The sequence below is a fragment of the Nymphaea colorata genome, chromosome 4, assembly GCF_008831285.2.
Source record: "Nymphaea colorata isolate Beijing-Zhang1983 chromosome 4, ASM883128v2, whole genome shotgun sequence".
Taxonomy (NCBI): domain Eukaryota; kingdom Viridiplantae; phylum Streptophyta; class Magnoliopsida; order Nymphaeales; family Nymphaeaceae; genus Nymphaea; species Nymphaea colorata.
The window spans coordinates 9,755,438-9,777,865 of NC_045141.1; the positions used below are offsets into that span (position 1 = coordinate 9,755,438).

Sequence of the window (22,428 nt, forward strand, 5' to 3'; positions counted from 1 at the left end):
ATTCAAAAAAAAAAAATCAAATTTTGAGTTTTAGCTCCAAAAGTCTATAAATGCCCCCACAATCTTGCCTCTTGGGCATGAGCTAATATTTGGGAGAAACTCTAGTGGTTCCTCACTTGAAAATCTAGAGTTTCTTCATCTTTCTTTTCATTTCTCTCTTCTTCTCTTCTTCTTCTTATCCAAGCTTGGGAGCAAGTTTCTCCAACTTTCAACTTTTTAAAAAAGCATAAGAAGAACTCTTAAGGGAATATCTCCATCATCTTGGAGCTTCACCCTTAGGATCATTCGGAGAAGGAGATTGATTCATATAATCATCTATATTAGAGGTATGTAGTTATTCTCTTGTTTCCATTTTTATTTTCATTTCCTCTTGACACATCCTCATGGCCATGCATGAAAGTTCTAAAGATTTTCTATCCCAAGTAGAGAGCTACTCTTAAGTGCACCAGCAGTATGAGCCAGGCGAAATAAATTTCATTTTTTCAATTCTTTTCAAAAATATGCTTGTTATGTTGCTTTATTCATCATTTATGTTTGAGGTGATGTCCATGTATGATATATTAATTTTACTTAATTAATGAGCATATGCATGGTGAGAATGAGGGTTTGGTTTCGGATTTCTTCATTTGTATGCTGATTTTTGATGTTGGGATTTGTTCAACTTGAAAAGGCCCCTTCATGAATATGTACACTTTAAAATACATCTTCATGTCATTCTTACATTTAGTTTCTTTTTTAATCGCCCGATTAGGGTCCCAATGAGTGCTTTGCTACGTTGCTCTCCATTTCATGAGTATTTGATTTTCTTACATATGTGGTGGGTAAAATAGATTTTATTGTAATAAACATGGTTTTAGGTTCATATATAAAAATATTTGGAACCATATTTATCAAAAGATTTTCGAAAGCAAGAAACCTCTTTAATGAGGCCTTTCGAGACTTAGCCTATGCTCTTGCATGAGCCCAAGCTCATCTCCGGCCTACATAAAAAAATTGAAGTCAGATATTTTTAAGTTATTTCTTGATTTCAAACTTTCATGAAAGCATATGCATATATACATGTTATATACGTATACGTGCACATGGCTATCTCTTTTTTTTCTCTCTTTATGATTTAACATATTCTTTTACAAATTTTTATACACTTACATATGAACATATATATATGCCTTCCACTATCGCTCACTCTTCTCCCTCTCCATTCGATTTAATACTTCTTTTTCACAATCTTTCATATATATATATATATATATATATATATATATACATATGTATATATAAATACGTGTATGTATACATACCTCTCTCTCATTCTTTAAAAAAAAAAAAATCTTTTATTTTGTGACTTTAAAATCTCTTTCTCTCTCTCTCTCTCTCTCTCTCTCTCTCTTTCTCCCTATTGCTCTCGAAATAAATTATTTTCTCCTTTTCATTCTTTTAGATATTTTTCTCCCAAGAGCTAAAGTTTTAATTTCTCATTTGTCGACTTCAATAAGACCAAAATTCAAGTGATGACCCAATATTAGAATTATGCTTGATGGTCTACAACTGCATTCCATTTTCAAAAACTTTTCTCTTTTCATAAAAATATTTATGACAATTATACAAATATAAATGAAAAACTTAGATATATATGATGGTAGGAATGTTTTTAGATAAATGTTATGGTAGGAATGGATGATTTACTTTTAATCATACATTTACATTCACTTGTTAAATCATGAATGATCATAAGCACCACTCTAAAAGAACATAGGCAAGATGAGAATGAGCTCTAGGTAGGTAGCAATCGAATTAGAGCGAAGTCTCAAACCAAATAAATTTCTTAAAAGAACACTAAATCAATTTCAAAAGCGATATTCAACGGTTTCCAAATGATATTTATAAAGATTTTTTAATTAAAAATTTCTCAAATCAAAATGTTTTATACTCACAAATGATTCTTCAAAACTCTCAAAAAATTGAAACATCAAATTTTCAATATTTTCTTAAACACTACACGGTATTTAGAATGAAAAGATGTTTAAGTTACAATAAAATGAATCAAGAATAAACATAGCTTTTGGATTGGTTAACCCCAGTAAAGTTACTGGGAACGGTCAATCCTGATACTGACGAGCAAATCCCTTTCTTTCTAATTTCAAAATAAAACCTCATTTTTCTGGAGCACTCCAAAAACCAAAATATTTTGGGGATGCAAACTGAACGTTTGACAATTTCTTTTGAAACTACAACAAGTGCAAGTTATAATCTATAAGCAAAACAATAAACAAAATATGCATAAAGACATTCATTCAAAGTTAATGCTTGCAATCCATTACATTCACCTCGCATATTATTAACACCATCATATCCTTCATCAAGTTGTAATTGTGGTAGTATCTGTCACATGTGTATATAACAATCGATCTTAAACGTGACCATGCTTATTAACAAATCTAAGCACAATGGCCAGTTGCTCTCTCTTCAATTCATCTCATGCTTCATCAATAATAATACAATATTGAGCATCACTATTTTCTTCTATAATTTTAGCTCTCACAAAATTTCTTTTTGAATTATCGATGATGTATATTTAGCATTCTTTGAAACATTATCCAAAACAACTTCTGCAACTTTGTCATTATAACTAGTCAAAGTGTTAATGAACTCAATAAATTTACCTTGATTTAATGAGCTTGAACTTTCATCAAGTCCTCTAAAAGCATAAGTTTGAAATGCTAACAATGAACTGCGTCCACAAATGCCTTCATTCTAAAACGGTTGCTCTGAACATGCTTTGAACTTTGCTTTTTAATCATTTTATCTATGTGTTTGCTTTGATGACTTAAGTCATTAAATGCTCACACGTTCATATTATAAGACAAATTTTGACTTAACTCTTTATGACTATGAAATACACATATTTTTTCACTACCATGCTCATTGTTCCATACTCTGAATCCTTTAGCAGTAAATGGACTACAGTTTGAAGGAATACTGAAAAGATAACATGACTAACAATATGCACTATCTGTCTTGGGAGAATATTTTAACTATGGAAATATTTGAAACCATGAAGCTTGATATTTATGAAGATGATCTTTAGGACCTAACAATGGATATCTTTGAAGCTTGTGCTGATATGACTTATAATTAATATAAGTTCACCTAACTTTATTTCCTTATTTATTGATATCTTTCATATATGACGTTGCAAACAAGGATCAGCACCATGCTTTCTGTAGTTTGAAGTTTTGGATTCATAAAAGAGAATCAGATTCAAAAAGACCACCATCAAAAGCTTTCATATTAGAACAACCAGTAGGTAGCATCTTTGTTTTCTCTCTTTGCAGCCAGCATCCTAGTTTTCTTCCTAACCTTCTTGTTCAGCAACTTGTTTTTTTATTCTTCTTTTTTTAAATAATAATGAATGATTTTTTTCATCATCTTCTCCATAAACTTACATGAAAAATCTGAAATTTAAAAAAAAAAAACATAAGATTCAAATTAGCCAAGAAAAAAAAATTTAAGAGTGCATGCATCTAAAATTTGAAAGAAAAAAAAAAATCATAACCTCGTATCTTAGACAGAACCCCTAATTCTCAAATGAGTCCAAGACCAATAGAAAACCCCTAATCTGCATATTAAAATTGAAAACCTTGACATTGAAATATAGAAGGCAATTAAAAGAGACTAATTAAACTAATTACATCCTTAAATAAAAAATAACATAAATTTAAGGGAGTGCAAGACATATACTAATGTGAAATGAAAAAGAGCTAATCAAATTAATTACATGCTTAAATAAGAAAAAAACAGAATTTAAAAGAGAGCATGAATCTGAAATTTAAAAGAAAACCCCCTAATCTTAATCAAAACCCCTAATTCTCAAATGAGTCCATGACAAATAGAAAACCCCCAAATTTGCATGCTAAAATTGAAACCTTCACATTGAGGGAGAGAGAGAGATTCATGGAGCACATTTTATTGTGTCCAATGGATCTAACTAATATTTGGTCTAGATGCATTGGGCAGTAATATAACATAATGTTACTATTCCCAAACGGCCCTAAAAGAACATTAATCAGCTTACCATTGTAGCTTATTTGCATCTTACAAATATTATCAACTGGAACATGTGTTCTATCACCAATGCAACGTGGAAATTGCTTGCTTTGTATATGACACAGCCTTTTGAGTCTCATGTTCATGTAGTTACTAGCACCACAATCAAGTATCCAATAACAAAAATGGATACTTGAAATTTTACCAAGATTTTTATATATTTGTCAGCTTTGTCAAATTTCTTACTAGTAGGAGATGGCAAGATTGGATCTTGACATGTGCTATAAATGTTTTCCAAGTTCTTCGATGAATCGAAACTGTACATGTTGCCAAGCTTGGGGCTATTGTACTTTGTGTCAACATTGACTGTGCTTACTATAAATCCTACTAGTATGTAGAAATTTTTATCTTCTTTGAGGTGCTCGGTTATAAGTATTTTGCTTTCAATTCGACAACTTGACCAAAACACTTCACGAATTTGAGGCACAGTTGCTGCAGCCTTGTTGATCCACCATTGAGTCATGATTAGGAATGTCAATGGATCGGATTCAAATCGAATATACCTTAATTGCATCCACTTTTTTAGATGTTCACATATTGGGATTCAAGTACGTACAAAAAAACATCATTTCCGAATTCAAAATCCGATTTCACAACTGAATCCAAATTTTGAATTGAATTTGGCTGATTTTCAAAATGTAACCACATTAAATATAGAATATCTGTTTAAAAATAAATTTGATCTCAATCTGTATCCGAATCCAATCTGATGTCATTTCTTAAATCCAAATCGAATCATATTTCTTAATCGCATGTTAAATTTTTGTTCCACATCCAAATTATAAGATGCAAATAAGTCTTCAAATTATAACCTCAAAATGTGCAATGGTACCATGTTAAACATTACAAGAGCAACAAACAAGAAAGAAGAACAATGATTGACGTCGTTGCAACTTGATGCCTACATCCACAAGAGAAAGGAGATAATTGACTTTTCATATGCAGCGAAAGGTTAAATAAATAGGGGCTGAGCACCCAAAGAAACGCCGTAAGAGTAGATGGGATATTTTGGTAACTTTCTAAAAAATAATGTCTTTTTTCAGTTTTTTATTTTTTCCAATTTCTATTTTTCTCTTGCTAAAAATTTTTTTTCAGTGTAAACTGATGGTATTTTCATCATTAACCACACTGGCGCACTAAATTTTATACACCAGTATGGTGCATACAACTAGGATCACTCCTATACTTGCTTCCTTTGCCTTGGTTGAGTTTGATAATAAAAGGGGCTGCTATTGCTGGCCTTTTACTACCAAAAAAAGCACTGCAGCCTTTGCTAACCTTTTTCAAGTGGCAGACTATTGCTTGGGGAGATATGTGGATCGGTGTTTAAAAGGTGTGTCATCAGACTCTCATGCATTGAAAATGGTGCAAAATGTGATCCTTTAGTTGACATGTATATCATAACCCACCTGCACCGTGAAGGCAAAAATATTGGTGGAGGGGCAGCCCTTTTTTCAGGCATTTTCTGCTCAATGAAGATGGCAGAATGTCAAAAAGAAACCCGATTAAGGGGGAAACGGCAGCAGCCCCTTTGTTATTGAAGAAGAGAGCTACATTCTTCTGTTGGCCCTTCTTAGGGAAAAAAAAATTGGCAGAGAGAGAGGGGGGTGAGCACTGTGAAAGGATAGAGAAAAAGAAGGGAGACGATCAAGAGGGAGTAAGGGCGGCCAAAGGGCAGACAGAAAAGGGTAGAGAGAAAGAGGGAAGGAAGATGCAGCTCCAACGGCAGAGGGGAGAGTAGGACGAGAATGGGTTGAAGGTGTTATACCCATTTTGCTAAAGGGCAGGAGAATCGGTTGGAGGTGTTGATACCCATTTTGCTAAAGGGCAGGAGAATCGGTTGAAGGTGTTGATACCCATTTTGCTAAAGGGCAAAATTGGTATTAGAAAAAGCGACCCACATGGGCAAGCTTCTCAGAGCCGTTAGGTCTGCATTTTAAAAAACAAAATGCATAATATTTTGAAAATTTTCAGTTTGGCACATTGTTCGGTCCTTGTAGCTACCCTTTCTCTCCCTTTTTTTCTTACCCTGTATTAAAAAGAAAAAAACAATACAATACAATACAAAAAGACTTTTATGAGACATCACATCAAACGATTGGAACAGATCATCCAATGCCACTTTAAAAATATTGTTTCCAAAGGTATCGTAATTATCATTTTTATTTGAAAAAAGCAATTTTTATGCAATAATATTTAATTTCTGGTTCATTGAACTATCACCCCACTAAAAAACCATGTTTGCACCCGTTCTCTCAATCCCTTTAAGATATAAGTCCTACTTTAGATGCCTTCACTACAGAGTGTCCCGTTTTTTTTTTAGCATAAGTAGTTGATGAAATGAAAACTCAAAACTGATCACCTAACGAGCGCTACTTTATCCAATGCAACTACCACTTCAAGAATAGGTGTTAACATCTACATCATCCGATAAAAATTAAAATTTTAGGAAGATCAGACATACAAGTTGAATTTTATAAGCTTTTAAGATGATCGACTTTCTTTCTCTAAGCATGGAATTCAATGTACGATTGAATGTAAAGTAAACTGAAATGAAAAGTACAGTTATCCTTACTAACATTTTCAAAATGTGCCGGCCGGAAGGTGTACCTGACGAGATGTTTAGTTTTTTATTTCAAAATGAGTTGAGTTGATAAATTTTCAACCACAAAGTGTCTGATCTTTTTTGTCCCACCATTGATTTGAACATTCGGCCTTACTTACTAGTGAAAAATGTCTATCCATTCTGAAATACAAACACAGGCAAATTTTTTCTCTGAAAATTTCATTTCATCCGATAAATTTTCTCTGCTTTCCTTACCAACCTTTTTTCTCACCTTTCATTCAGAAACGACCTTAGTTGTCATGACATTTTCGGTCTTTAAATTTATAAAAACAAACAAAACTCGATGCTTGGAAGACGTGTTTGGAGTGACATGTTCTTCCTTCCTTTTAAAAAAAATTAAAACAAAACATCAACGAAGAAACAAGAATTGCCATTTATACCAAAGAAAGGAAGACGAGCAGAAGCAAAACTCATTAGCCTTGGGCTCTCCGTCCGGCAAGCTATGGCTATCGAATAAGCCATTACTGTTCCAAGGATGAATAATTCAAGAAGGAGATTCCTCCCGTGAATACGTTGCAATATGTCATGAAAGAAAGTCGTGCTCTCAACAAATTTGCCGTTGAACGGAATATGCGATCGTATACTTTTTGGCACCTGAGAGAAGAATGCCGATAAAGTAATTCATCCGCGGACGAATTCTTTGAGGTAAAACTGCACAACCCGAAAGAAGCAGCACAATACAGCCAAAAACGTTTTGATTTATTTGCAGACACACAATTTTGCTACCAACCATCAAAATTATTGGGTTTTTGGCTACTTCCCCGATTCATATGCGAGAGAGAGAGAGAGAGAGAGAGAGAGAGAAGAGTAATCTTTTCTTCTCGACACTGTAAATCCATAATAATCAGAAAGCATGACCCCCTCTCCTTCACAGCATAAGATTGAAGGATGGAAGAGTTTCAAAAGAGAGGGGGGAAGAGAGAGTGAGAGAGGGGGAGAGAGGACAATAGGATTATTTTTCCTCTTTCATACTGTAAACCCAAAAGGAGTGCCCCAAGTAAAGAAGTAGATGAAAGTGATGTAAACCCTACACACCAAAGCCGGAAAAGAAAGAATGGGGAGGGAGAGGAAAAGAGAGAGAATAGAATCTCGGAGGAGATCCAAAGAGAACCAAACACCAATTCGATCGTCACTACCGAATCGCCTACAGCCCCCATTCGGCAATCGGAAATCACCCAAAATCAACCTCTTCCCCTCAAAAGCACGCATCCAAAAGGCAGCAGCAGCAGAGAGCAGCCAGACTGCAAAGGAAGGAAATCACAAAGAATAATCAACAAAGAGCACAAACGCAAACGGATCTCCTGATCGCTGGACTCCAGCTAAGAGACTTAAGAAGAAGAAGAAGACACACCATCCTTCCATGAAAGAAGGGCCAGAGCTCTGCTGTTGTTGAGGCGGTGGTTGGGCGTACTGAGGGTACCCCTGAGGAGGATAGGCTCCCGGCGGAGGATAGCCTCCCTGAGGAGGGTAACCCTGCGGAGGGTACCCCGGCGGCGGCGCAGGATACCCCGGCGGTGGGTAGGCGTCCTTGGGATAACCCTCTGGTGGGTACCCTGCAAGGTAAAAGAAAGAAAGAAGACAGATCAGAAACCCCTATCCTTCGAAGGAAAGACAATAACCCTAATTCTTTCACAAGATCTGTGACAGAAACAAGAACAAGAAAAGCGAAGGACTAGGCATTGTCATGAGAGAGAGATAGAGAAAGAGGGGTAACCTTGGGGAGGAGGGACGCCGACAGGCGGTTGGTGATGCTGATCGTAGTAGCTCATCTTCTTCTCGTTCTTCCTCCTCCCAAAGGGTTCGTTCACAGATGAGAGAGAGAGGGAGAGAGAGAGAGGAGGTGGATGGGGCTCTGCTTTTGTGGTAAGGAGTGACGCGTATAGAACGCGTCCCTTTCTTAACCGTGGGGTGGGTTGGAATCCGCTGGAGCGTCAGTGGAATCGTGCGTGACCATAACAAAAGATGAGACACGACGGTAGAGAAAGTTGAAGTGTCTCTGTGACAGCTGACTTTGTAACGGACTTTTAGAAGATGGGAAGCAAATACCGGACGAGATAAGCGAGAAAGGGGGACGGATGGACTCGCATCTCCCGGGTGGCGCGGCAAATTTGGCTTTTTAATTTTCAGACCTGCCCTTTAGGGCCCCCGTTTGATGGGCAGATACAAGGTTTATAAATTATTGTATACATTATTTGTTTGGTGCTGGAACCAGAATCTGGAAAATTTTTTGAATCTTGCCTTTTCTGGTTGTGTGAACACTTCTGTTCTCTTATGAGCTCTAAAATTATGTATACATTGTAGATATGAAATCTGCTCGTTGCCCTCAGCCAAAAGCTCTTTCTGCTACTGCAAAAGAAGAGAGTTTGCAACCCCCTGTAAGAGAAAGTTCTGAAGCTTTGAAGGTGACTATGGCTGAGAGTGAGGCAGCTGCAGCCATTAGCGTTCCTCCTCAGCAGTCTAACGAAAAAAGCAAAGCAGCAAGAAGTATTGATCAGACTGAGGCTACACATGACTCCATTAGCATGAAGGATCCAATTTCTCAGGAAAGTGCTCTGCAAGCAGAGGAGGAAGTCCAACAAAAGCTCTCTATGGGAAATCAAGGTGCCCATATTGCAAAGCGGGTTTGTCCTGGGCAAATAAGTTGGGGAATCATCCGCTGTTTGTTAGTCACTTGTTTTTATTGTGCATTGTGGAAGCTAATAATTATCTCAAAATTCTTCCTTGCTAATCTTCGTAATTTCAGCTTTACTTGCATATAGCTATCAAGTATCAACTTCATTTTTTGCATCTTTATTCTCTTAGACGGCCATCTGTTTTATGCTGTAGTGTAAATGGAAATATATTTCTTTTTCATCAAACTAAAAAATATATTTCTGGAAATATATTTCTCAGTTATCACACACACATCAAAATGGGAATGAGAAAGATTTTTCTCATTTCTTTTGTTCAGGAAATATATTTCCGAAAATATATTTACAATTCTAGATTTCTAATCCATCAAACGGCCCCTTACTGAACATTTCATGTGAGGCAGCCAACTTGTGCATATCTTAGATGCACATGTTATATATTATAGGTAGGGTTGTTCGTGAGCAGAGTTCGAGTTGAACTGGGCCAGCTCAAACTTGTCTCGAGTTTCAAACCACATAACTGGAAGTTGGTTCCAGTTCTAGTTACCTAACTTGAGTTTGGCTTGACTTGAGATTAAGAAAGACTTGAACTAGGCTTAGATAAGCTGGATCGAGATTGAGCCAGAGCTTATCGAGTTGTTTATTAAAAAGTTATTTTTAACATCAATGAAAACTGCCACAATAGTTGTTCGGAAATTTTTATTAGGATTGCTAATTCGGGTAGAATTGAGGTCCCCCAATCACTTTCTATTTAGGATGCTATTTCTTTCTTAGTGGGGAGTGGTGAGAGTTGATTTTGGAATTCTGCTTGTACGTTGTTGCTTATCTCATTCTTTTCTTCCATCTAATAAAAGAAAGGGGCCTCATGGTTCATAAAAGAAAATATTCTGAACTAGCCACAAGGAAGATTGTCGGAGTTTCTTGCTTTGCGATAATAATGTGAAATACCTTTTACTTATTATTTTGCCACGAGTTTAATCAAGTTTAGACAAGCTGTGTCTCTTTAACTTGATCTCGACTGATCATTAAGTTTTGGGTTGAGCTCAAGTTACTCAACTGGATGAACAGCCCTACTTTTGAAGGGTACTCACAGGTAATTAAGGTTCGAGGTGACCATTAGTGAAAGGCATTAACTGTGGTGTCTCAATATTCCCAAGATAAGCTAAAAGATATATCTCTGCTTAAACCTCATCTTATTGCCATCTTACAGTTTGCTTCTACAAACCAAGAAACTAATGATTAAGGAACGTTTTCTCTATCTCAAGTCGTAATGCCTATTATAGTACTATAAGCTAAGTCATATAGATGCACAAGCGAGTGTAGGTGTGGCTACAGTGGCAAGGCTTCGGATACAGAAGTTTTTTAAAATGTGACTATGAGAATATAGCGCGGTACTCACACATATGTTCATCATGCATAATGCATAAAACTTCAAAATTAAGGTAAAATTCATAAGTTCGTACATAATAATGTATCAAATGGTATAATTTATAAGTTCAACGGTTCATACATATAAAGCCATTAAATTAAAATAAAAAAAGACCTTTTGTCATGAAAGAACCTGCATCATGACTTTAGCTCCTCCTTGTCCTTTTCATCTTCCTTCCCTTGCACATAAAAAATGGATGAAAGAAGGATCATGTAATTCTAAGTTAAGAAGTTTGTGGGGCTATTAATATCTTTGGCTGCAAAATCACTAAGCTTGCTTTGCATAGTAAAACTTGAAAATCCAACCAAGACGAATATACCAAGGTTTTTTTGTTAAAATCTCAATAAACACATCTGTAATTGCAAAATCAACAGACCCTAAATTGATGGAACATCAATACCTGATGCTGCTGTTTATCACCATCTGTCACCAGGTCATTGTTTGTCGTTAGTCGTTTATCACCTCCATTTTTGTATCATTGTGAGGAGAAATGTTGGAGAAGGATGGAGCTTAAAGAGTTAGAAGTAGAGTAGCGACACTTCATTTAATGCCTTTAGGGATGGTATGGTGGTTATAACACTGTATGGGTGTTTTATGAATTTATCTTAAAAATTGGAGCAAATTCATAAAATACTAAAATAAGTGACATTCACAAAGTGTGACATTTGCCAAACGAACCCTTACATCATCACACAAGCAATTAAACTTTTTATTGGCATGACTTTGACTTAGACCAAGCCCAAAACATATCCATATGGTTGTAATCACCCCAAATTTTTCCAAAATGCTATGCTCTTTTGCCAAAACACAAACCTCAATTTTTTGGATCTAAATATCCAAAACCCAACTTCAGATCTAAATCAAGCATTTGAAACCCAAAATTCTAAATTAAGTTCAAAATGACAAAATTTGAGCATTGTGCATATGCGGACCTTCCCTTTGTTTTAAGGTCTCATTCTCATGCCAAAACATGCTTTTAAACCCAAGTCGCATGCTCGAACGAGTCGACAACGGATAAACCAAAATCGAATTCAAGACGAGCTCGGAGTGGCCGAAATAGAGTTGGCCGTCCATTTTTAACAAAAACCTCTTTTGTTACACATTTTAAATACAAAAAAAAAGTTTTTACTCTTCCTATACAAACAACATTTTTTATTTTATTTTATTAAATTTTATTTGATTTTATTTAAAAAATGAGTTTTTGTGCATCCCGCGACGAGCAGCCACGCGCGTAGGCGATCGCGGACCGCGTGACAGCACTTCGTGCGGCGTGCCACCGCGCACTCGTGCATCGCACGATCACGTGACCACGAGCGCCATGCACGTCGTCGCACGCCCTCAAGTGCTTTTTCGCATTGGCATGTTGTCAAACTTCATTTTTTCTTCAAAATCGACCGTTAGAGGGTGATTTTGAGAGTTTTAAGTGGCATTAGTACTCCCTACACCTAAAAAATGGATTTTCAGCCCTAATGGCCAATCACACTCATTTCAGACCTATTTCTTTTTTAAAAAATTGAAAATAATGCAAAATTGAAAATTTTATAAAATTCAAAAAAATTGAATTTCGAGTTTTGGCTCCAAAACTCTCTATACCCCAATTTTCCACCTCTTGGACAAGGAGCTATCCCTTGGAGTAGCCTCAGTGCATTCTCACTTGAGGACTTAGAGTTTTTAGCTCTCTTCCTCTTTTTTCTTTTTCAATCTTCTTCTTCTTCTCCAACTTGGAGCAAGTTTCATGAAGCTATAACTCTTCATGGGAGCACCAAAGATTTCTTGGAGGCCTCCTCTTCATCACCTTGGAGCTCTATTCAAGATGAGTCATTTTTCCTTCAACCATTCTCGTTAGAGGTACGTGACATTCATCTCTATTTTTTCTTTGTTTTGTTTCTCTCTTCTTCATCTCCCCATGGCCATATGAGATAACTCTCAAATCTCTATTTTAGAGTCAGAAGCTATGCTCGAGTGCACCAAGAGCATGAGAAGATGAGATGATATTTCATTTTACGATTGAAGCATGTTCTCTCTTTTCTTGAATGTGGGATTGTTTTGGTTTTCTCATTTTCTATCTTCTTCATCTCCCCATGGTTATATGAGATAGCTTTAAAATCTCTATTTTAGAATCAAGAAGCTATACTCGAGTGCACCGGGAGCATGAGAAGATGAGATTATATTTCATTTTATAATTGAATCATGCTCTCTCTCTTTTCTTAAATATTGTTTTGATATTATCCATGCATAGTTGTTTGATTTTCCATTTATATGTGGATGCACGGCGAGAATGAGAGTGTGGTTTGAGACTCTTTATTCTTATGCAAATTTTGAGGTTGGGACTTGTCCAACCCGGAGAGAACCCTCATGAATATGTACATGTTAAAAATGCATTTTCATGTCATTACGTTTACTTTTCTTCTTAATCACCTAATTAGGAACCTTAATGAGTGCCTCATTATGTTGCTTGATTTTCTTCTATACCCAACGGTGGAAGAAATATATCCATTGTAACAAACCAAATAATAACGTTCTATGTTTATATATAAATCATATTTTACAAAAGATTTTTGAAAGCAAATATCATCTCTAATGTAGCTTTGGAGACTTAGCTTAGGCTCTTGCATGAGTCCAAGCTCCCATTCAGCCTACATCAAACTTGAAGTCGGCTATTTTAAGTCATTTCTTGACTTTGAATCTCATGATGACACATATATATATATATGTTATATACATATATGTGCACATATGTATATATATGTTATATACATATATGTGCACATATGTATATATATGTTACATACATATATGTGCACATGATGGTTCCCTTCATCCTTCTCTCTCTATGCTTTCACATTCTATTTTGCAAACTTTCATATGCACATGAATATGTATATACATATGTTCTATTTCCTCTCTTTTGAATATTTTATTTCCCTTTTCAAGACAAATATCTTCCTTTACAAAATTTCTTATACATACACATATATACGTATATATATTACTCTTTTCCTCTAAAATCTCTATTTCTCTTCAAATAAATACCCATTTTCTTTTAAATTTTCATATATGTGTATATATGATAGTATGTACACGTATATGCATGTCTTTCTCTATCTCTCTCTCTCTTTCTTTTCATGAGAATATTTCATCTCTTTTATTATTTTTAACATTTTCCTCTCATGATCTTTTTTTTTTTATTTACCGACTTCACTAAAACCAAAAATCAAGTAATGACCCAATATTGGATTCATGCTTGATGGTCTACAACCTCAATCCATTTTAAAAAAATTTTCTTCTTATATACGATAGTTATCAAAACAAAAATCTTGAGTGTATGTTATGGTAGGAATGCCTTTAGATGAATGTTGTGGTAGAAATGAATCATGTAGAATCAATGCATTCATGCATCCACATTCACTTAACACCACAAATGAACACAAGCACATCTCTAAAAGAACTTAAGCAAGATGAGATGGAGCTCTAACTAGGTAGTAACCGAATTAGAGCAAAATTTCAAACCTACTTAAAGTCTTAAGAGAACACTAAAGTAACTTCAAAATGATTTACCAAACTTTTCAAAATATTTTCCAGTTTTAGTTTTCTCCAACATATTTCACATTCTCAGATGATTCTTCAAGAACTTTTTCAAAAGTTTGAAACATCAAACTTTTAATATTTTTTTCAAACACTACATCACATATAAAATGAAAAGATGTTTAAGTCAAAGTGAAATGCATCAATAATAAACAGAGCTTTTGGATTGATTACCCCCGGTAAAGGCACCAGGAATGGTTGATCCTCATACCGATGAGCGAGTCCCTTTCTCTCTCATTTTCAAAACAAAACTCATTTTTCTAGAGCACTATAAAAACCAAAAATTTTGGGGATGTGAACAATGGTGTGCTTGGTAATATACATACACCCTAACCTCTATTGTGTACCCATATTACCATTACAAAAACCCTTTGCATTATTGACTGCTAGGAAATGTCGGTGAAAGATAGACAAGCATCGTTAAAGGTTTTACTGATGTTTCGTGCCATTGTTGGTGAAGAGAGTGTCAATAAAAGTTATCACCGACACACTAGAGCAACACATCTATGTAGGCCATCAATGATTTGGTCAATACGTAGATAGATATTGATGATTACCAACATCCTACCTATCGTTAATAGTCTATTATTTCTATCATCTTAGCAGGCATCAATAAAACTTTATACTAACAATGGTCCTCAATGTCGGTAAAACTTTTTATTGACATTTAACTGGACATCGGGAAAATTTTAACCAACGTCTGGCTAAAGTCGCTATTACTCTTTATCAATGTAATGTATGTCGGTGAAAGTCTTTTAATTTTTCTCCCTATCTAAGTATGACATATTTTTTTCAAAAATTGGAAATACATATACAACATATACTTGCTTACATTTTTCATGCATCAAATGAAACAATTACTTGTTCATAAACTAATCATACATGTATAAAAAATGTTCGAACTTATAATACAATTTAGTTGATTCACTATAGTTCAAAATTACAAAAACATGAAGAGAAAGTGTTCCCATGGTAATTTTATCACTAATGTAGAAATCATACAAAATTTAGCGATGTCGGTGTGTCTACAATCAACATTAAGAAAACATGTAAGTTTTATCAAAAATCAAGTTTAACAAATAGACTCATTACATCAAATAAAATGTTACATGACCTAGGTCTGTATCACCAAATTGTTCTGTTATAAACTGAGTAACTTGAGCTTAAAGTTGAAATAACTGAAACTCAAGCGTAGAAACTTTATCCTTCAGTAATGCATTTTGTTGATGCAAGGTAAGTATTTCGCTTCATTTAATTGACCAACCAAACTGAGAAAGACTGACACCAAGCCTCTTCATCCATACTCTACCATGTCTCTCATGTCCCATCACCCTGGAGTAGATGTCATTATTTTTCGGTATATCTTGTGTCCCTTAAGGCACGGTGTTGAGTTGTTCTTTTAGTTGATCGTACAACATATATAATAAAGAATGTAATTATTTGAGCATATAACAACATATATGTTGCTAAGATATAAGAATATAATTGTTCGAATAAGACTTACAATTACATCATTGCTTTAGGGTTGGAGTAGTTCAGGTTCTTGTTGGTCCTAGTAGCAATGAACAACTCAGCACATGATGGTTGCTCAAAACTTTTCCCAAACTACATATTACAATTAATACAAGATATCAATTAATATGTACGGTCATATAATATATGAAAACGGATAACATGTACCTCTTTCTCTTTGAAACATGCAAAATTCTGTGTGTCATTTGTATGCAAGTAATTCAGTTTAGCACTCATCTATGCATTTTTTTATCTCTCAATAGGATGCATCTGTCTGTATTGTACTGGCTCACCTAATCGAACTTCATTTGATAAATGAATTGCAAATGCACCATCACATTGAAAAAATTGGTGGAAATATTTTTTCTAATTGACAAAGTGTTATGCTAATTTGTTGTTTTAATTCTTGTAACTCAGCATTTGTTATGGTCTTCATACACAATTTTTTGAAAAACTCAATATTTTATCAACACCCGACTGACCTTTGTGGGTGGAGATCTCTTCAAAGCCAAAGGAAGAAATTGTTGTAGGAATACGTGACAATCATGACTCTTAAAATTGAAGGTCTTGTATCCTCTCACAATGACTTTGAGCTGTATGTTGTTTAAATAACAATATGGAATTGTTAAATTCTTCAACACATTACAAAATATATTTTTCTCATTCTTGTTCATGTTATTGTTAGAGGAAGTACCCACTTGTCTGAATTTAGATGTTGTCCTGCATAAAATGACTATTGTATGTTCATTTCTTTCAAATCCATTCTAGCATTTAAATGATTTTTTTATTTGTTTCATATATTTAATAATGTATCAATGATGTTGTCAAAAATGTTCTTTTCTATACGCATAATATCTAAATTGTTATGCTCTCAATATGGTAAAGTGAACAAAATACTCTTTTTCTTCCAATTATATCTGAGTCCTTCTTCCACATTTGTGTTCAACATCATATCATGCAACATTTTGACTCTACAATCATGTGTCAGGTATCTGGTCTTAATTCTATTGTACCATCAAACACGTGTTTGTTTTTTGGTATCTATGACTCAGTGAATGCCAACAACGATGACCCATATAATATATCTTTTCGCTATGCTTTAGTCTGCGACGACATGTATCTTTATAACAGATGGGACAAGTTAGCTTACCCTTTGCACTCCAACCCGATATGTATGCATATCTCAAAAAATCATGTATGGTTCACAATAAAGCCATGCAGATTTGAAAATGTTGTTTCTTATGAAAGTCAAATGCACGTACTCCTTTATCCCATAATAAATTCAATTTATCAACCAACGGTTGTAGGCATACATCCATGTCATTTGGTTTGGAGCTGTTGGTGCTAACATGATTAATGACAACAACATATATGGTTGCTTCATGAGCATCCAAAGTGGTAAATTATGTATCATTAGCACCACAGGCCATATGTTGTAGGTTGAACTTAAATTTTCAAATTGATTGAATCCATCACTAGCCAAACCTAAGTGTACATTTCGAGCTTTAAATGCAAATGATGGATGCATCTCATCAAAGTTCTTCCATGATGCACCATCTGCTGGGCCTCTAAGGACTCCATCCTTACACGTTGCTTGGTGTGCCATGTCATAAGGTTTGCAACTTCGGTCATTGTGAACATCCTCTTCAACCATGCAGTAAGGAAAAAATATCATATAGTCTTCATTGATGTCCTCTAATGCTTATCAGCCTTTGTCATCCTTTGTTGATCATCATTGTACAAAGTACTACATTTATCATATGTATCTTTCATTGTGTCTTTATTCCTGAATAACATACAATTATTAAGACACATATCTATTTTTAGCAATCAAACCCTATCTCTTTAATGATCTTCTTTGCCTTATAAACTGACTTTTACAGTTCTACCCCTATAGGAAATTAACAACTTAAGCAACAAACTAAAACTTTTGCCGGCCCACCCACATAAATTTAAAAAAAAAAATCATCTTCGTAAATTTGCTACACTCTGGATACAGTAGATGTTTAGCATCTTTAATCAATCTTTCATAGTCATCGTTATTCTGACCATCTTCCGTACTGTCTACCACATGAAAAAATGATGCATCTGGTTGTACAGGAAACATGTTCGACAACCCTTAATATTTTCCACAACTGTGTCCGATGCACATTCATGTGAAATTCTTTTCTCTTCTTGACATTCGAACAAACGTATGTTTGTACAAAGTCATTACATATGATGTGAATGATGATATCTTTAATAATTTAAGTGATGACATTATTGCATCTTACCCAAGGACATTTCATTCTTCCAATCACCATTGCATTATGTGTAATAGCATAATAAAAAAATTGCTTCACATCAGTTACATATTCCAAACTGTCTGTTTTTTTTCATAATCTAAGTTTGATTATCCATCTTTTAATAAGCACGTACAACAACTTCAATATGCTCAACTCCTTATATTGTGAATGCTAAATTTTAACTATTTAGTTTTAGATTCGTGCAAATGAATGCTCGTTGCATAGCTTTTCATGCAATCTTTCAAACAAGTTCCTAAATAATTTATTTGGATAATCCTATATCTTTCAAACAATGTCATAAAGTGATGCCTTTAACATACATGCAACATAAATATCATCTTATCCCTAACTCGAATATCATTAACAAAAAATTAATTGCACCACATGGTGATATAACATGCTACATAATACTTAAATGACACTACAATCTAAGCAGTTCAAGAAAATTATAAGTTTTCAGTTGTCTAAACAATTTGCTGAACACCTGCTCGGTAACTTACAAGGATAGGGACCAGAAACATTCAAACATAAAAAAAGAATTCAAATGACAGCCAATCAAACTAATATTTTGTGAATATATGTGTACTTGAATTAGAAATGGTCCAAATCTTGATGCCAAAATCCGGCCATAATGTGCTGCAATCCAACGAGGCCAAAAATTAAGGAAAAATTGAAGGTTTTGTGTTTGTGTGTGGAGATTTTATGCAATTAATATATCAAATTGAATGTACTAAGCTCAACAAACATTCTTACAAAGTTTCACAGCAAAATACTACTCGAAAAAAAGTGATATCTTGCTGGAAAAAATTAGACATATACCCTAGAAGCATGTTATAACTTAAAATCATTTACAAATAAAAAAAAAAATAGGCGAGGAGATTGAGGAACCAACCTTTTCAAGTTTCAAGCAGTTAAAAAATGCGATGAACACCTGCAGTCGCCGAAACATCACTGGTGGAGGAAGAAGGAAGAGAAAAGAAAAGAGAAAAGAAGAAGAAATGAGAAGAATGGTTCAGATGGAGATAATAAATCAGGAAACTTTTTACCGACGCTTGTAGTACGTTAGTAAAGATGTTACTTAAAAATGTCACTGATGTCAACGCAGTAAAATTACTGACATCTGAAGTGCATCGGTGAAAAGGAAATTAACGATGTCTAGAGTCAACATGTTGATTGAAGTCCAATTTTATTGGCGCATGAATGTTGGCGTCGGTAATGTTTCTATGGGAGATAAGTTTCCATGATGAGAGAAAAGTCACACGTTGGTAAAACTAGATTGATACATGTACTTTTTACTAAATGCCACAATCGGACGTCGATAATCTTGAACAGCGAAAAGTTTCATCGACATAGGAACAGTAACACATCGATAAAATTGGCCATTTTTTTCTTTTTTACTTTGGCAGACATCCGGGTTTGGACATCGTTTAAGTTACAACTTCAGTGACACAATAGTTGTATGCATCAGCTGCTTTTAACTAGCATCTTTTGCTAGATGTCGATGAAAATTTATACTTACCGACATTTGGCTCTGAACGTCGGTGTTCATCGACATGATATTTCCATGCGTAGATGAAACCATTTTTTTTTTGTGGTGTACCCAGGCTATATGACACATGAAAAAATAGAAAACTTCATTTGAAACAGCTTGTCCAATTCTTCCCAATGCAACCTATTTCGTAAATCCATTTGTTTTTAAATATGACATTCTTTCATGCTAACACACAAATTGAAAGTCAATGCAATAACAAAATGGAGTACCATTAGATAGGCCATTGGGAGTGGAAAGAAGTTAAGCAGACAACTCACACCGTTAGGATTTGATCCATCTCGAGCCGTCTAATTAGAGTTTTCCCTCTCTCCTAACTAAGAGCTTCTCAAATAAGCCTCTCTCTCTCTCTCTCTCTCTCTCTCTCTCTCTCTTTTCTCTCTTTTGGGGTGGTTCAAATCCTTCTTGACTTCGAGGTGTCACAAGCAGCCAATGTGCAAGGCAATACCCCTTTCCAACTCATTGTTTCTTCTCATATGCTTTTCAGACCACACGTTTGCCTTTGTTGTCTGCCCTTATTTGTGCCTACATCAAAAAGGTTCTTGGCCATTGCCTTGGTCTGCTATTAGCATCTGTTCCTTCCTAGCATTCAATGCCAACAGAATTTCTAGCAATGGATTAAGAGTCATTGGCATATGAATCACTGACAGGCTTGGAGGATCTTTGTTAACTGCTTAGGCTGTCTACAATAATCCATGGCTGATATAGTGCATTAAAAATGTCCCAATACATGTATGAGGAGATAAAACTCATATATAGTGTTTGGAAGTCCGACCCATGAGAAACTTTGCTTGCAAATTAGTTTGATAGCTAAAAAAGTTGTGGCCTGCCTTTGTGTACACAACTGAAAATTTTGACTGCAACTCAACATGAGAATCGAATGGTACCCATCACTAAAAAGTCCATCTAAAGCAAGAAAAACAAGCAACATCACTAAATGCCCAATGAAAATAAAAAAGATAAAGGAAAAGACAATAGGTTTACCTAAAATTGCCATTGGTAGTATGCAGCAATCGCTACAAACGTCCTTCAAGAAGCTATTGACTTTTAGAGAAGGAAACATGAAAGAGACAAATAAAGTAGGTCTCTATAATGATGCTCCTTGAAAGAATCCCCACATGTAAAACAAAGGGTCTTGCTTCTTCTTCATCCCTCCTTATCTTCCTCCTCCTTTGTCCCATTCGTCCTCTATGCCATGTCAAAATCTCTCATTTTCCGTTCAATAGACTTCTTCTTGAGTCTTACGCACTTTTTTTATTATATAGACAATTCTAGGGGATGTTTTGGATTTATGAGGTATTCTCAAATGAATAATAAGAAAATGGAACTCTTAGCTCCAGACTCTCCCCTGCATTTGAGAATAGTATGGTGTATGTGTCCAAGAAGAATAATGATTTTCCAAAATTGTCCATAACACTACAGATATCAAGTCTATTTAGACAATATCTTCTTGAATTTAAAGACATCTAAGGATGTATTTGATGGTTGAGACATTCTGCTTTCAAATAAAAAATGTCGCTCTGTAACAAACATCTGCTGGGGGATAGGTCTCCTCCTTTTATAGCCAACATGTATATTTATATGACAAAAAAATGGGGTCAAAACATAGCTCAATCAACTATATCATTATTAGACTACAAAAACCTCAAAATTACACCAAAAGAGCTAGCCTCTTTGAAATCAGATTTGCTGCAGCTTCAACTTCATTCTTGAAGGTCTGTTCTACATTATCATAATAGACTAGAGGCTGGCTCTATATTCGGTGTTATTTTGGTTCAGTCTAATAACTCTATCCAAAATACGAAACACTATAGGTGGAGTGCAATTGGATCTCCTTGCCACAATATGAAACACTATCAGAACCTGAAAAAATTCATTTGCAATGCATTTGTCACTAATCTGCACAGATCCAATTAGCTCTTCAAAAGCACTGCTGGCAAAGGGATCCAATTTCATTCCATATATAGTGTTTCATATATTTGCCCTCCACTCTACATTATTAGACTGAACCAAAATATCTCTCTTCGAGTTAAACTGGTTGATGTCTTTTTCGATGAATTGCAAATAACTTCGAAGGTTCTCATCATCTAGAAATTGCTTATAAGCTGCATTCCAACCTGATATGTCGACCATATGCATCCGCTCATAACTCCTCACTGATATGTGAAACTCCTTGATTATTTCATTTAATCACTTGAACAATGTGAATGCTAATGTGATCATAATCCTCCTGGCAATTCTACACCCCCAAGACTGACCAACCATGATTCATATATCAAATGCCTTCCTTTCATATATCTCCCACTGTCTTTGCAAAAAGACACCCATGTAAAGTTGCCAAAAATTGAGAAACAAATGATCTTGGAACTGCCTGTCCTTCAAGCCTAACACTATTTTTGGAGCTTCCAGATGAACCAAATCCTATTTCACTTCATGGAAACGGTCTTTCCAACACTTGGATATTAATTTTTTAGAGGATCTCCTCCTACTACACTATTCTAGACAACATTTAATAGAATATGCAGACTAATTTAAAACCTCTTGAATAGAGATTTACAAATATTTTGAGCCACCCTACAGTAAAAAGAAGAGGAATGTTTCATCTAAGTCAAAACGGTTGCAGATGCCACATCTCGATGCAAGGTTGAATCATATCCTTTTCAGCCTATGATATATTTGCAATCTCCCCTAACAACCTATGAAAA

General features: G+C 35.0%; 1 protein-coding gene and 1 long non-coding RNA gene across 2 annotated transcripts; one reads left to right on the top strand and one right to left on the bottom strand.

The window, feature by feature from the left end:
- Nucleotides 1–7,535: 7,535 nt before the first annotated feature.
- LOC116252340 (cysteine-rich and transmembrane domain-containing protein WIH2) lies at nt 7,536–8,609 on the bottom strand. The gene is made up of 3 exons (XM_031626516.2): nt 8,448–8,609; nt 8,085–8,286; nt 7,536–7,974 (listed from the first exon to the last, which is right to left on the bottom strand). Exons 1-3 carry the CDS (start codon nt 8,500–8,502, stop codon nt 7,929–7,931), a joined length of 303 nt encoding a protein of 100 aa, XP_031482376.1. The 5' UTR covers nt 8,503–8,609; the 3' UTR covers nt 7,536–7,928.
- A 144-nt stretch (nt 8,610–8,753) lies between these two features.
- On the top strand, nt 8,754–9,152 carry LOC126409972 (uncharacterized). The gene is made up of 2 exons (XR_007573021.1): nt 8,754–8,900; nt 9,035–9,152. It is a non-coding gene; the product is annotated as an uncharacterized LOC126409972 (long non-coding RNA).
- Nucleotides 9,153–22,428: the final 13,276 nt, after the last annotated feature.